At 45.5% G+C, this 14551-nt stretch overlaps 1 protein-coding gene across 2 annotated transcripts in view; it reads left to right on the top strand.

The window, feature by feature from the left end:
• Window positions 1-12726, top strand: part of PLAA (phospholipase A2 activating protein) — a 51792-nt gene extending 39066 nt beyond the window's left edge. For both annotated transcript variants that reach the window (XM_069765415.1, XM_069765405.1), the window contains exon 14: window positions 12017-12726. In XM_069765415.1, coding sequence (XP_069621516.1) covers window positions 12017-12582 — 566 coding nt within the window. In that variant the 3' untranslated portion in view covers window positions 12583-12726. The remainder of the gene's footprint in view (window positions 1-12016) is intronic.
• The last annotated feature ends 1825 nt before the right edge of the window (window positions 12727-14551 follow it).

Below are 14551 nucleotides of genomic sequence, written 5' to 3' on the forward strand. Positions count from 1 at the left end.
GTCCCTGCTTCTTCCAGCGCTGCAGATTCTTCCTGTACTGAGCAGTCCCATAGAGGTGGAGCCGCATATTCATTACTGTAATGAGCGGTAACTGTGACCGCTCAGTACAGGAAGAAGATGCAGCGGTGGAAGAAGCAGGGACGCAGCGCCAGCAGTAGGTGAGTATACGGGGAGGGGGAGCGCAGCGCTGCGCGATATTTACCGCTCCTCGTTCCGGTGCGGCTCCGTCTTCATCGTCCTCTGGCTGTGACGCTCAGGTCAGGGGGCGAGGTGACGTAGTCAGTGCGCACCCTTTTTTTTTTATCGCAGCAAAAGCATATGGGGCAAGTGACTATACGGAGCATCTTATGGGGCCATAAGACTTGTGCAGCACTATATGGGGCAAGTGGCTGTACGGAGCATCTTATGGGGCCATAACGCTTGTGCAGCACTATATAGGGCAAGTGACTGTATGGAACATCTTATGGGGTCATAACGATTGTGCAGCACTATATGGGGCAAGTGACTGTACGGAGCATCTTATGGGACCATAACGCTTGTGCAGCACTATATAGGGCAAGTGACTGTATGGAGCATCTTATGGGGCCATAACGATTGTGCAGCACTATATGGGGCAGTGACTGTGTGGAGCATCTTATGGGGCCATAACACTTGTGCAGCACTATATAGGGCAAGTGACTGTATGGAGCATCTTATGGGGCCATAACGATTGTGCAGCACTATATGGGGCAGTGACTGTACGGAGCATCTTATGGGGCCATAACACTTGTGCAGCACCATATGCGGCAAGTGACTGTATGGAGCATCTTATGGGGCCATAACACATGTGCAGCACTATAAGGGGCAAGTCACTGTACGGAGCATCTTATGGGGCCATAACACTTGTGCAGCACTATAAGGGGCAAGTCACTGTATGGAGCATCTTATGGGGCCATAACACTTGTGCCACACTATAAGGGGCAGTGACTGTACGGAGCATCTTATGGGGCCATAACGCTTGTGCAGCATTATATGGGGCAAGTGACTATACGGAGCATCTTATGGGGCCATAAGACTTGTGCAGCACTATATGGGGCAAGTGGCTGTACGGAGCATCTTATGGGGCCATAACGCTTGTGCAGCACTATATAGGGCAAGTGACTGTATGGAGCATCTTATGGGGCCATAACGATTGTGCAGCACTATATGGGGCAAGTGACTGTACGGAGCATCTTATGGGGCCATAACGCTTGTGCAGCACTATATAGGGCAAGTGACTGTATGGAGCATCTTATGGGGCCATAACGATTGTGCAGCACTATATGGGGCAGTGACTGTACGGAGCATCTTATGGGGCCATAACACTTGTGCAGCACTATATAGGGCAAGTGACTGTATGGAGCATCTTATGGGGCCATAACGATTGTGCAGCACTATATGGGGCAGTGACTGTACGGAGCATCTTATGGGGCCATAAAACTTGTGCAGCACCATATGCGGCAAGTGACTGTATGGAGCATCTTATGGGGCCATAACACATGTGCAGCACTATAAGGGGCAAGTCACTGTACGGAGCATCTTATGGGGCCATAACACTTGTGCAGCACTATAAGGGGCAAGTCACTGTATGGAGCATCTTATGGGGCCATAACACTTGTGCCACACTATAAGGGGCAGTGACTGTACGGAGCATCTTATGGGACCATAACACTTGTGCAGCACTATATGGGGCAAGTGACTGTACGGAGCATCTTATGGGGCCATAACACTTGTGCAGCACTATATAGGGGCAAGTGTCTGTACGGAGCATCTTATGGGGCCATAACACTTGTGCAGCACTATATGGGGCAAGTGGCTGTACACAGACAGAACACAAACCTAGTAAAATCTTTAGTGCTATTCACATTTGCAGGTTTTTTCACGGGCTGTGTCCATGCAAAACTCAGAGAAATGACAATTTTTCTCCAGTATCACCAATGAAAGGGCCAAAAACAAGTCTGTGGGTCCATGAAAAACACGTACAGCACACAGATGGCATGTGCCACCACATGTGGTGTACGTATTTATCATTGCGGAGGATCTGTGACAAACCAGACACACGGCTCACACACTGATGATAAAACCAGACCCTCAGATCACACACTGATGGTAAAACCAGACACTCGGATGACACACTGATGATAAAACCAGACCCTCAGATCACACACTGATGGTAAAACCAAACACTCGGATCACACACTGATGGTAAAACCAAACACTCGGATCACACACTGATGGTAAAACCAAACACTCGGATCACACACTGATGGTAAAACCAGACACTCGGATGACACACTGATGATAAAACCAGACCCTCAGATCACACACTGATGGTAAAACCAAACACTCGGATCACACACTGATGGTAAAACCAAACACTCGGATCACACACTGATGGTAAAACCAGACACACGGATCACACACTGATGGTAAAACCAGACACTCGGATGACACACTGATGGTAAAACCAGACACTCGGATCACACACTGATGGTAAAACCAGACACTCGGATGACACACTGATGGTAAAACCAGACACACGGATCACACACTGATGGTAAAACCAGACACACGGATCACACACTGATGGTAAAACCAGACACTCGGATGACACACTGATGGTAAAACCAGACACTCGGATCACACACTGATGATAAAACCAGACACTCGGATCACACACTGATGATAAAACCAGACACACGGATCACACACTGATGGTAAAAACAGACACTCGGATCACACACTGATGATAAAACCAGACACTCGGATCACACACTGATGGTAAAACCAGACACTCGGATCACACACTGATGATAAAACCAGACACTCGGATCACACACTGATGGTAAAACCAGACACTCGGATCACACACTGATGGTAAAACTAGACACTCGGATCACACACTGATGATAAAACTAGACACTCGGATCACACACTGATGGTAAAACCAGACACTCGGATCACACACTGATGATAAAACCAGACACTCGGATCACACACTGATGATAAAACCAGACACTCGGATCACACACTGATGATAAAACCAGACACTCGGATCACACACTGATGGTAAAACCAGACACTCGGATCACACACTGATGATAAAACCAGACACACGGATCACACACTGATGGTAAAACCAGACACACGGATCACACACTGATGGTAAAACCAGACACTCGGATCACACACTGATGGTAAAACCAGACACTCGGATGACACACTGATGGTAAAACCAGACACTCGGATCACACACTGATGATAAAACTAGACACTCGGATCACACACTGATGATAAAACTAGACACTCGGATCACACACTGATGGTAAAACCAGACACTCGGATCACACACTGATGATAAAACCAGACACTCGGATCACACACTGATGATAAAACCAGACACTCGGATCACACACTGATGATAAAACCAGACACTCGGATCACACACTGATGATAAAACCAGACACTCGGATCACACACTGATGGTAAAACCAGACACTCGGATCACACACTGATGATAAAACCAGACACACGGATCACACACTGATGGTAAAACCAGACACACGGATCACATACTGATGGTAAAACCAGACACACGGATCACACACTGATGGTAAAACCAGACACTCGGATCACACACTGATGGTAAAACCAGACACACGGATCACACACTGATGGTAAAACCAGACACACGGATCACACACTGATGGTAAAACCAGACACTCGGATCACACACTGATGGTAAAACCAGACACTCGGATGACACACTGATGGTAAAACCAGACACTCGGATCACACACTGATGGTAAAACCAGACACTCGGATCACACACTGATGATAAAACTAGACACTCGGATCACACACTGATGATAAAACCAGACACTCGGATCACACACTGATGGTAAAACCAGACACTCGGATCACACACTGATGGTAAAACCAGACACACGGATCACACACTGATGGTAAAACCAGACACACGGATCACATACTGATGGTAAAACCAGACACACGGATCACACACTGATGGTAAAACCAGACACTCGGATCACACACTGATGGTAAAACCAGACACTCGGATCACACACTGATGGTAAAACCAGACACACGGATCACACACTGATGGTAAAACCAGACACTCGGATCACACACTGATGATAAAACCAGACACACGGATCACACACTGATGATAAAACCAGACACACGGATCACACACTGATGGTAAAACCAGACACTCGGATCACACACTGATGGTAAAACCAGACACTCGGATCACACACTGATGGTAAAACCAGACACACGGATCACACACTGATGATAAAACCAGACACACGGATCACACACTGATGGTAAAACCAGACACTCGGATGACACACTGATGGTAAAACCAGACACACGGATCACACACTGTTCAACATTTTTATAAATGGTCTAGATAAGGGAACTGAAGGTAAACTATTTAAATTTGCAGACGATGCAAAGCAAGGAAGGATCGCTAACACTAGCGAAGACAGAGAGGATTCAGAAGTATCTAGATGAGCTTGAACAATGGGCAGCAACTAATAGAATGGTATTTAACAGAGAAATTCAAGATTTTACATCTGGGCAAGAAAAAAATGAAAATTACATCTATAGAATGGGAGGAATAGAGCTAAGCAACAGCACGTGTGAAAAAGACTTGGGTATACTAATAGATCACAAACTGTACATGAGTCAACAGTGTGATACAGCAGCAAAAAATGCAAACACAGTTCAAGGATGTATTAATCACGTGAAGTGATTATCCCCCTCTACTCCTCCTTGGTCAGGCCTCATCTTGAATACTGTTGTCCAGTTCTGGGCACCACATTTTAAAAAAAGACTTTGAAAATCTAGAGCAAGTTCAGAGAAGAGCTAGCAAGATGGTGAACAGACTGCAAAGCATGTCCTACGAGGAACTGTTAAAGGATCTGGGAATGTTTAGCTTGCAAAAAAGGCTAAAAGGAGACTTATTAGCTGTCTACAAATATCTGAAGGGATGTCACAGTATAGAGGGATCATCATTCTTATTTGCATAAGGAAACAGGAGAAGCAATGGGATGAAACTGGAAGGGAGAAGATACAGATTAGATATTAGAAAAAACTTTTTGACAGTGAGGGTGATCAATGAGTGGAGCAGGCGGCCACGAGAGGTAGTGAGTTCTCCTTCAATGGAAGTCTTCAAGCAGAGGCTGGACAGACATCTGAGATGGTTTAGTGAATCCTGCATTGAGCAGGGGGTTGGACACGATGACCCAGGAGGGCCCTTCTAACTCTAAAATTCTATGATTCTATGAAAACCGGACACACAAATCACACACTGATGGTAAATCCAGACACACGGATCACATATTGATGACAAAAATGGACACACTGATGGTAAACCCAGACATACTGATTGTAAAACACTGTTTCCATTACCATTTTTTTACGTAAGTGTTTATACATGGTTGTGTGACTAAGGCCTTAGAGGCATTATTACAATAATAGATAAGACAGGATCCACCAACTGCAATAAGTGATGTTACAGCTGACCCTGCTCTCCCTCCCTTCATTATGACATTTACACAAGCTCATCAGATATTCAATACAAAAAAATAAGGTCAGGATACGACTGTTCATTCTATGTGCATGTGTTGTTTCTTGAAACAGCAAGATAATGGTCTAAAGAGCCTTTTTGGCCAGTGTGAATATTGCATCACTTTTTATTTTTAGTTATTAATACAGATTGTGATTATGTAAAAAAAAAATTTTGAAATTAAAAATAGATAAATTGAACACAAAACCTGATTTAGACAATAGATCGTTTTCTGATGATAGCTTGTGTTTAAATTCATGCATTTAGATCTAAAAAAAACACTCTTGCAATTGGGTTTCATTAATTTTGTACGATTTGGCTTTTACAGACTTCTTGCTTCCCTACAGTCTACTTTCATGTGACCATTAGTGATGATCGAGCACACTCGGGTGCTATTAGAGTGTCTTCAGCGTGCTGGAATAATATGTTTGAGTCCCCATGGGGGTTCAACAGCCTCAACACATGCAGGGATTGCCTGTTTGTTAGACAATCCCTGTATGTGTTGCGGCTGTTGCACGCCGAAGATACTCTATTAGCACACAAGCGTGCTCAGATAACACCTTATTCGAGCACGCACGCTCATTACTAGTGGTCATACATCTGCTGAGAGGAGCTCCGCAATAGACAGATAAGAGTTACAAACTCTTCTGTCAAGACTTTCATAGTTGGCTTACTGACAGTTTCTCTGATAACTCATTCTGCAGCCAGCAATACACACTGCAGTACGGAGGCTATGGAAGGCAAACACTTCAAAACTTGTAATGAAACCCAATTGCAAACATTTTTTAGCACCAAATTACAGGTATTTAAGTAAAAAAAAATATCCCCAAAGGTGGACAATGTAGTTGGAGACTTACTTGGCCAAGTTAATATGGTAGTTTGACAGCTGGACACTGGCAGAGGAAAGGGCCCAGTCTTTGGTATCATGCTAGGACAGAAACTAGGAAATTTAGAATCCTGGGAATATCAGAGCGCAATGTATCCACCGACGATCCCCCCCCGCTCCATACAGAAACGCGTCCAGATCTTGTTATATATGGATGAAGTTACATTATTTCTACTTGCCTGAAGGGTAGATATCACCTCATCGGACAACCCCCTTAACCTCCCGACCTGCCTCTCAGGATCCATGCGACAGGTGCAGACTGTCCGTATTCTGGTGAAACACTGTGTCCTGACAGAGAAGGTCTTTTATCCGTGGAAGCAGGATGGGCTCTTCCACTGACATCCTCCTCAGCAGAGGAAACCAACTCCTTCTTTGCCAGAATGGCACTACCAAAATTAACTTTGCCCTCTCTTCCTGTATTTTCCTCAGTACTCTTGGAATCGGCGGGAGAGGAGGGAATGCAAAGGTCAGTTCCCCCCCAGGATTGGGATAGTGCGTCGACGCCTGCTGGATTGTCTGGGGGGTTTAGAAAGAAAAATTTCCTGACCTTCGCGTTTTCTCTGGATGCCAAGAGATCTACCTGTGAAACTCCCCAATGCTGACACAGCATGCGGAACACCTCGCTCAGCTCCCACTCTGTCGGAGATAACCACTGCCGGCTTAGGAAATCTGCCAACTGGTTTTTGGACCCCTCTAGTTGAACTGCTGAAACGGATAGCATTGTCTCCTCCACACACCGAAAGATCTTACCTGCTAGATGTTGGTTGCAGAGAGGGATGTCTTGGACCTCCCTGATGGCGTAAAAATGCCACGGTTGTCTGATGGGATTCTCACATGTCTGTTCCTGACTACCAACTGGAGTAGGACCTTCCACACTGCGCACAGTTCTCTGTAATTTGAGGATCTGGCGCGGATCTCTGGAGTTCATGTTCCTTGGAAGTATCTTCCTTCCATATGACCACCCCAGCCTAGTCGACTTGTGTCAGTGGTGATCACTGCGCAGGGGGAGAGAACCCAGAGAACTCCCATCTGGAGGTTTTCCACAATGGTCCACCAGCGTAGAGATCTCACTGAGGCAGAGAGAGGCATCACAGTATCCAGGGACAGTTGGCGTTTGTCCCAAGAAGCCAGAATGGCCCCCTGGAGCGGACTGACTCCACTGAATGCATGAAGTCATTATTCCCGGGATCCTCATTGCCTCCCTTATAGAACAATGGCTTCATGAGAATTGACGGATCCTGTCCCTTAATGAGGTCTGTTTCTCTACTGGCAAGAAAGATGTTCTTAGGTGAGAGTCTAGGAGAACCCCCAGGAACCTCTTTCTGGATTCTGGAGAGAGATCTGACTTCTTTCAGTTAGGTCCAACAGTGCTCCATGAGTTGTTCCCTGGAGCTGGCTATTATAAGGAAGTCGTCTAGGTAGGGGACTATGATAATATCTAGCTTCCTTAGATAGGCGGCCACTAGCTTGGTGAACATTCTGAGTGCTGAGGCTAGACCAAAGGGAAGATAACGGAATTGGTAGTGAAGGTCTCTCCCCTGGACCTTTAGGGAGAAGCTTAAGTACTGCTGGAAGGAAGCATGGTTGAGAACGTGATAGTACACATTCTTTAGGTCTAGGGTACACATCACCGCGTTTTTGACTATCGGGGACTGTGGACCTGAAGGACTACATTTTTAAATTTTTGTACATTACCCAGTGGTTTAGAGGTTTCAGGTTTATTATTGTGAAGCTCTATCCCGAAGGTTTTTTGACCGAGAAGAGACTGGCATTGTGGCCTGTGCACTTTTCTTCCTTGGGCATCAGAACTATTTCTCTGATCTTCAGGAGATATTGAACATCCAACCACATGGGGGAAGTGGCATACTGGAGGCGGGAGTTTATTACGAACCTCCCTGGCGGGGTCTGGGTAAACTATTCTGTAACCTGAAGAGATTATGCAACACCCACTGATTTTTCTGAGATCCCTTACCAACTTTCCAGATACTGTCCTAGCAGTCTCCTCACTCTCACGGCATCATTTTCTTCCTGAACCAAAGATAGAATCCTTACCACTACTTCCTTTGGGTAGCTCCACCTGCCCGACTTCCCCTTATAGCCTGACCTCTGGTTGGGTTGGTGTCTATGAAAGGGCTGATAATTTTTTGGTTTATCCTCCGAGAACCCCCTCTTTTTATCTGATGCCTTTTCTAGAATAATCATCTGGACTAAACACTGCAATGCCCTAGAAGGGAATGGAACACAGCTTGTTTTTGGACTGCGTATCCCCTGACCATGTTTTTAGCCAAATAGGTCGCCGGACAGCATTAGATAAGGCTTAGTTCCTGGCTGCTAATCTAACAACCCGGTAGCTAGCTTTAGGAGGGGAAGGGATTTCAGGATAGCGTCTCTGGGGGTTTTAGACTTCAGGTGTTCCTCCAGGTCATCAACCCATAGGTGCATGGACCGAGTGACTGTGGTTGCCGCTATGTTGGCTCGAATTATTGCTGCCAATGTCTCCCAGGTTCTCTTAAGGAGACCATCCACATTCCGATCCATCAGCTCTTTAAGGTTAGATGAAATTGCACAATTTTTCGATACCTGTAGCGTCTCCTTTTTTCATGATCTGGGTTTGGGTGAGGGGCTTTATTTTTTTGTGTGCGAGCTGACGGATGGCCGGAAGCGTTTGTTAAATGCCATTGTCAGACTTTGACAGCGGCATTTAACTAGTTAATAGGCGCAGGCAGATCGCGATTCCGCCCGCGCTTATTGCGGGCACATGTCAGCTGTTCAATATAGCTGACACGTCCTGGCTTTGATGTGGGCTTACCGCCGGAGCCCACATCAAAGCAGGAGTTCTGCCCTCGGATGTACTATTCCTTCCGAGGGCACAAAGGTGTTATAGTCTCTGGAGAAAAAACAGCCTTTTCTCTGCATCTTCCCAGTCCTCCATGATCATCAAGTGGTTATGGCTGTTTACCGGGAAGACTCTGTTTCTCTGGGATCTCAACCCACCGAACATCTTGTCCTGTGTAGAGAGGGGCTTCTGGATTTCCTCCACGTGCATAGTTCTATTGACTGCCCTGAGGAGTTCGTCCTTGTTCCCAGAGGAGAAAAGGTATCTCTTCCCTCCATCTGACGGGTCGGCAATCATTTCCCCCTCTTCCTGGTCAGATTCGCCTGAGTACACATCCTCCTAAGAGGTCAACTCCATCTCCATTGGCCTCTTGGGACGGGGACCACCCTGAGACTCTGTCTGAGAATCGTGCGTCTGGACCTCCTCTCTGATAATGGACCTCATATCCCAACAGCAGAGATGACTGCTCCTTCCTGATGACCTTTCAGGTGCAGGGTTCGCATAGATGTTTCTGCCAGGTGTCCGGCAGCTCAGTACTGCAGATGGTGCATCTTCTACACTTCCCTGCTTTCTTGCCGTCCCTTTTAGTTGTTGCAGAGGTGGATGCTCCTCTCTAGAATACGCAGAGTATGTGCCATGTGTTTGTGTGTGGGGTAAGGTGTTGTCTGTGGGTATCTCACTAACCCTTCTACTCACGTGCCCCTGGCATTGTTCAGAAGTAACCTCCAAGCATACAGTAGGGCAGCCTACAGGCATTTAGGACCCTATTTATAAGATACCCATCACGAGGCGCCACAGGAATCCCTTTGCTGTGTCCAGATACTTCATGCATTCCACCGTGGAAAGCATGCTGGCCGCGACCCAGAAGTACTCTGCCCGACCCGCAGAGTTGACTTCACCAGAAGTGCTCCCGCAGGGTATTCAGCGTACCGGAGGCAGACTCTGGAGCCGCAAGCCTCCCAGCAGGAGAAAGCGGCTCGCAGCGCTCAGCAGGTAGCCTGAGGGACCCCCCACTGGAGGCTGTTGGCCACAGACCGCTTGATAGCAGGAAGGGAGAGGCTGGCCCCCCGATCCACGCTGGGTCTGCCAGGTACAGCCAGAAGGGATACGCCGGAGCTCTTCTCTTGTCGTTCCTATTCTCTCTGGGACAGGAAAAACACTTGGGTGGAGATGGGAAGGTCCTTTAAACCTCTCGTTTTTTATACCACCAAGGATAAGAAGGACGACCTCCTTAGTGCTGGCAGGGGGGATGACCTGGAAAAACCTATTTTAATATGTAAATTGGTGCACCCTTGACATGGCTGCTTAGCTTGAGTGCTTGCTTGCCCAGAGCGAACACTGCCTTAACTGATTCACATGTGTGCACTAACACTGCTAGAGCCCATCAGCGTGCACACAAAATTAGTGCATGGGCGCTCTTTCCTTGTTCCTGTCGCTAAAGAAAAAGCGAGAAACTTTGATTTACACATACATAATTTTTTATCTGGACAGCAAAATCTATAGTACAGGAATGATTTTTGTGGGGGCGAAGTCCTCTTTATGGCTTTACTAGCAGATTGAAGGGAACCTGTCAGCAGGATTGTGCTCAGTAAGCTACAGTGTCAGGTTGGCGCCATTATACTGATTACAACGATACCTTGGTTGATGAAATCCGTCTTGTGGTTGTTTAATCTTTATTTTTCAGTTAATGATATGCTAGTGCTCCGGTGCGGCCTGAGGGGGGTCTTCATGTTGTGTCCTGATTGTGTATTCATCTGTAGGGCTTCTGATAGGTCACTGATCTGCCTACTGGTTTATAATCTGTATTTAATTCTTTTCTTTGATGGTATCCATAGATTCAAAAAAAAAATCAGTTTGAAAATGGTGCCGATAGATGCTACTGCGCAAGCCGCACCATCTTGCTAGAGAGAAAAAAAAATCCTCCAAGATGGCACCGCCTGCGCAGTAGCAGCTACTGGACTGCCGATAGATGCTATGGTGCCATCTTGCTAGAGAAAAAAAAAAAGGTCTCCACTAAGATGGTGCCGACCGCCGATCCAATAGATGGTACTGCGCAAGCACCAGCGGTGTCATCTTGGAGGAGGCCATTTCTTTTCTTTTTTTTGTTCTCAAGCAAGACAGTGCCACCATTTTCAAACTTTTTTTTTTTTTTTAATGAATTTATGGATAGCATCAAAGAAAAGAATTAAATACACATAGATGCGATCAGGCTTGCAGTAGGTTGTTTTTTTTCCAACATATATAATTTTATTTATTATATAAACTAGGGGGCAGGTCATTGAGGGATCAATGGCCTGTCAGAAGCCATGATGGTGAATAACTAATCAGAGCCCCACATGAAGACCCCCTCCCCCCCACAGGTCCCCCCGTAGCACTAGCATATCATTGACACAAAACTGAAAATAAAGATTAAACATCGACCACAAGTCGGATTTCATCCACCAAGGTATCACTGTAATCAGTATAACGGCGCCGACCTGACACTGTCTGTAGGTTACTCAGCACAATCCAGGTTCCCTTTAACTGGAGTTTTGGAAGTGACATACTCTAATGCCTCCGTTTCTGAAAAAGCTGAATAGTTAATCTGCCTGTGTTAGTATGTGTTTCAGACATTAGATTTTTTTATGTTGCGCTGGCTATACTAATAAAAAGCTAATTACTCCTTTTCTTCCCACTCTAGATATAGTTTTTCCAGCGTTAGACATCCTCCGGTTAGCGATCAAGAATCCCACCGTCAATGAAATGTTCTGCAGTGAAAGAGAAGGGAGAGCGTTCACCAACTACCTCTTCCAGATCATGCGGCCGGCTGGCAGACTGGCCAATCAGCTGCTTGCTCTTCGGACATTAGGCAATTGTTTTTCATATGAGGCAGGTGCAAAGTTTATGATGTCACAAAGAGACGCCATAATAACAAAATCCATGGAACTCAAATCTGTCTCCAATAAGAACGTCCACATTGCTCTGGCCACTCTGATCCTCAACTATGCCACCTGTTTACACAGGGTAGAAGACTTAGAAGGGAAAGCCCAGTGTCTGTCTGCGATCAGTACCATTCTGGAAGTTGTGCACGACCTTGAAGCTGCGTTCAGACTCCTCGTGGCCCTTGGGACTCTGGTCAGTGAAGATTCCAACGCCATGCAGTTAGCCAAGTCTCTAGGAGTCGACTCTCAGATTAAGAAATACATGTCTGTCACGGAGCCAGCCAAAGTTAGCGAGTGTTGCAGGTTGCTCTTAAATACTCTCTGAGTCCATGGAGGAAGGCAAACCCTGCAGCAGATTTGTTTTTTTTACCGTAACATGCCATGAATACACTGAATTCTGTGGATTGAATGCTGAAAGTTTGTCTTGTCCTTAAAATATAAATTTACTTAAATAAATTTTTGCACTGAATGTATGTTGTGAATCTCTTATTTTGTAAATCTTGCTTTGCCATTCATGATTGAGTCACCCACTAATCATGTGCCGTCACCCGGTATAGGGAGGATGCATTAAAGTGTACCTGCATTATACCCCATTTTAGTATGGTATAGGTGCTGAAATGTCCTGCAGATTGGTAGGAGGTCTAGGTCCTGAAACCCCCCCACTAAAGCACTCGGCTCCTGCATGAGCATGCACACCGGGCTCAATTGGAATATTCTCTGGAAGAATATTGGAGTTATTAATCTGTACGGTGTAAGATTTATACACAAAGTATTAGCTTTTCATTGCATGTAAGAGAAAGTGCCTAGTAGAATCAGCAATCTTATAAGTACTTGCAACCTTGCATTTCTTTTATATGTTAATTTTTAACAAATAAAGTGGTTGTCCAGCCATCTAATAATGATATAGCTTCAGAATAGGTCATTAATAGTGATGAGCGAATATACTTGAGATTTCCCGAGCACTCTCGGGTGACCTCCGAGTATTTTTTAGTGCTCTGAGATTTAGTTTTCCTCACCTCAGCTGAATTATTTACATCTCTTAGCCAGATTGATTACATGTGGGGATTCCCTAGCAACCAGGCAACCCCCACATGTACTTATGCTGGCTAACAGATGTAAATCATTCAGCTGCGGCAATGAAAACAATCTCCACGAGCACTAAAAAATACTCGGAGGTCACCCGAGCATGCTCGAGAAATCAAGTATATTCGCTCATCACTAGTCATTAATATTAGAAAGGTGGCGGTTTGACACATGGCACCCCTGCCGATCAGCTGATATCTGCTCGGGCCAGATGTCATGAACTGCACAACCATTCATTGCCCAGCGGCTGCAACTATTCACCGAGAACAGCAGCCGATCTGTAGTACTCTGCACATTGAGTGGATTGGTGCTGCTCGTCTCCATTCAATGTATACATCTTGCCACCAGAGCCAATTACAGATGATCAGTGGGAGTGCTGATCCCATATTTATATTTTACGGTGATGTAGTCAATATTAATGGCCAGACAACCAATTTAATCAGCACACGGCTTATTAGAAGAATTAAGAGGATTATCACACAATCGTCACATTGCTGTTAGATCACAACATTTGTAATTATGTAGAAAATGCTCCTACATCTTGATATTCGTTCCATACCTCTTATGCCGACCCGGATAATCCTTTCATTGCCTCTTGGAGCATCTAATGTGTCCAGTGCGGCTTTATTAAGTATCTACAAGAAGCTTCTTCTTGCCAGTGCTGGATACATTAGAAGAGCCCTGCAAAAGGCACTATAACAAGTATGTGATGCCAATATCCACAGCAAGAAAAATGAAAAGATGTTCAGTGTCATTTTCCAGACTAATATTTAAAGGTGTTGCCCTTTGCTTTGATACTAATGACCTATCGTTAGGTTATTCAGGTCAATGGGTGGGGTTGTCACATGATGCCCCCATCAATCCGCTCTTATCATCCTCTGGCCTGTTGTGAAGAACATACTGTAGAATTGAATAGGAGCTAGTTGGCCACTAACACTATATACAGAGCTGTTCTGCTTCATACACTGATCACATCCACTCAGAGCAGATGATCAATGGTGACAAGTGTTGGACCCGCACTAACCTGATAGATGAACTACGAAAAGGTCATCAATACCAAAGTAATGGCAGACCCCTTTAAAATGTAAATGGGATCTGTGTAACCCACAATAAAAATATGGTGTAAAAGTATTGCTCGTAACTGAGAATAACGTTCCTTACAGAGGCTCCTCCGGGTCTGTACTATCTCACCAAAGTCCAATGCGTCTGCG

Source organism: Ranitomeya imitator, chromosome 1, assembly GCF_032444005.1.
Source record: "Ranitomeya imitator isolate aRanImi1 chromosome 1, aRanImi1.pri, whole genome shotgun sequence".
NCBI lineage: Eukaryota > Metazoa > Chordata > Amphibia > Anura > Dendrobatidae > Ranitomeya > Ranitomeya imitator.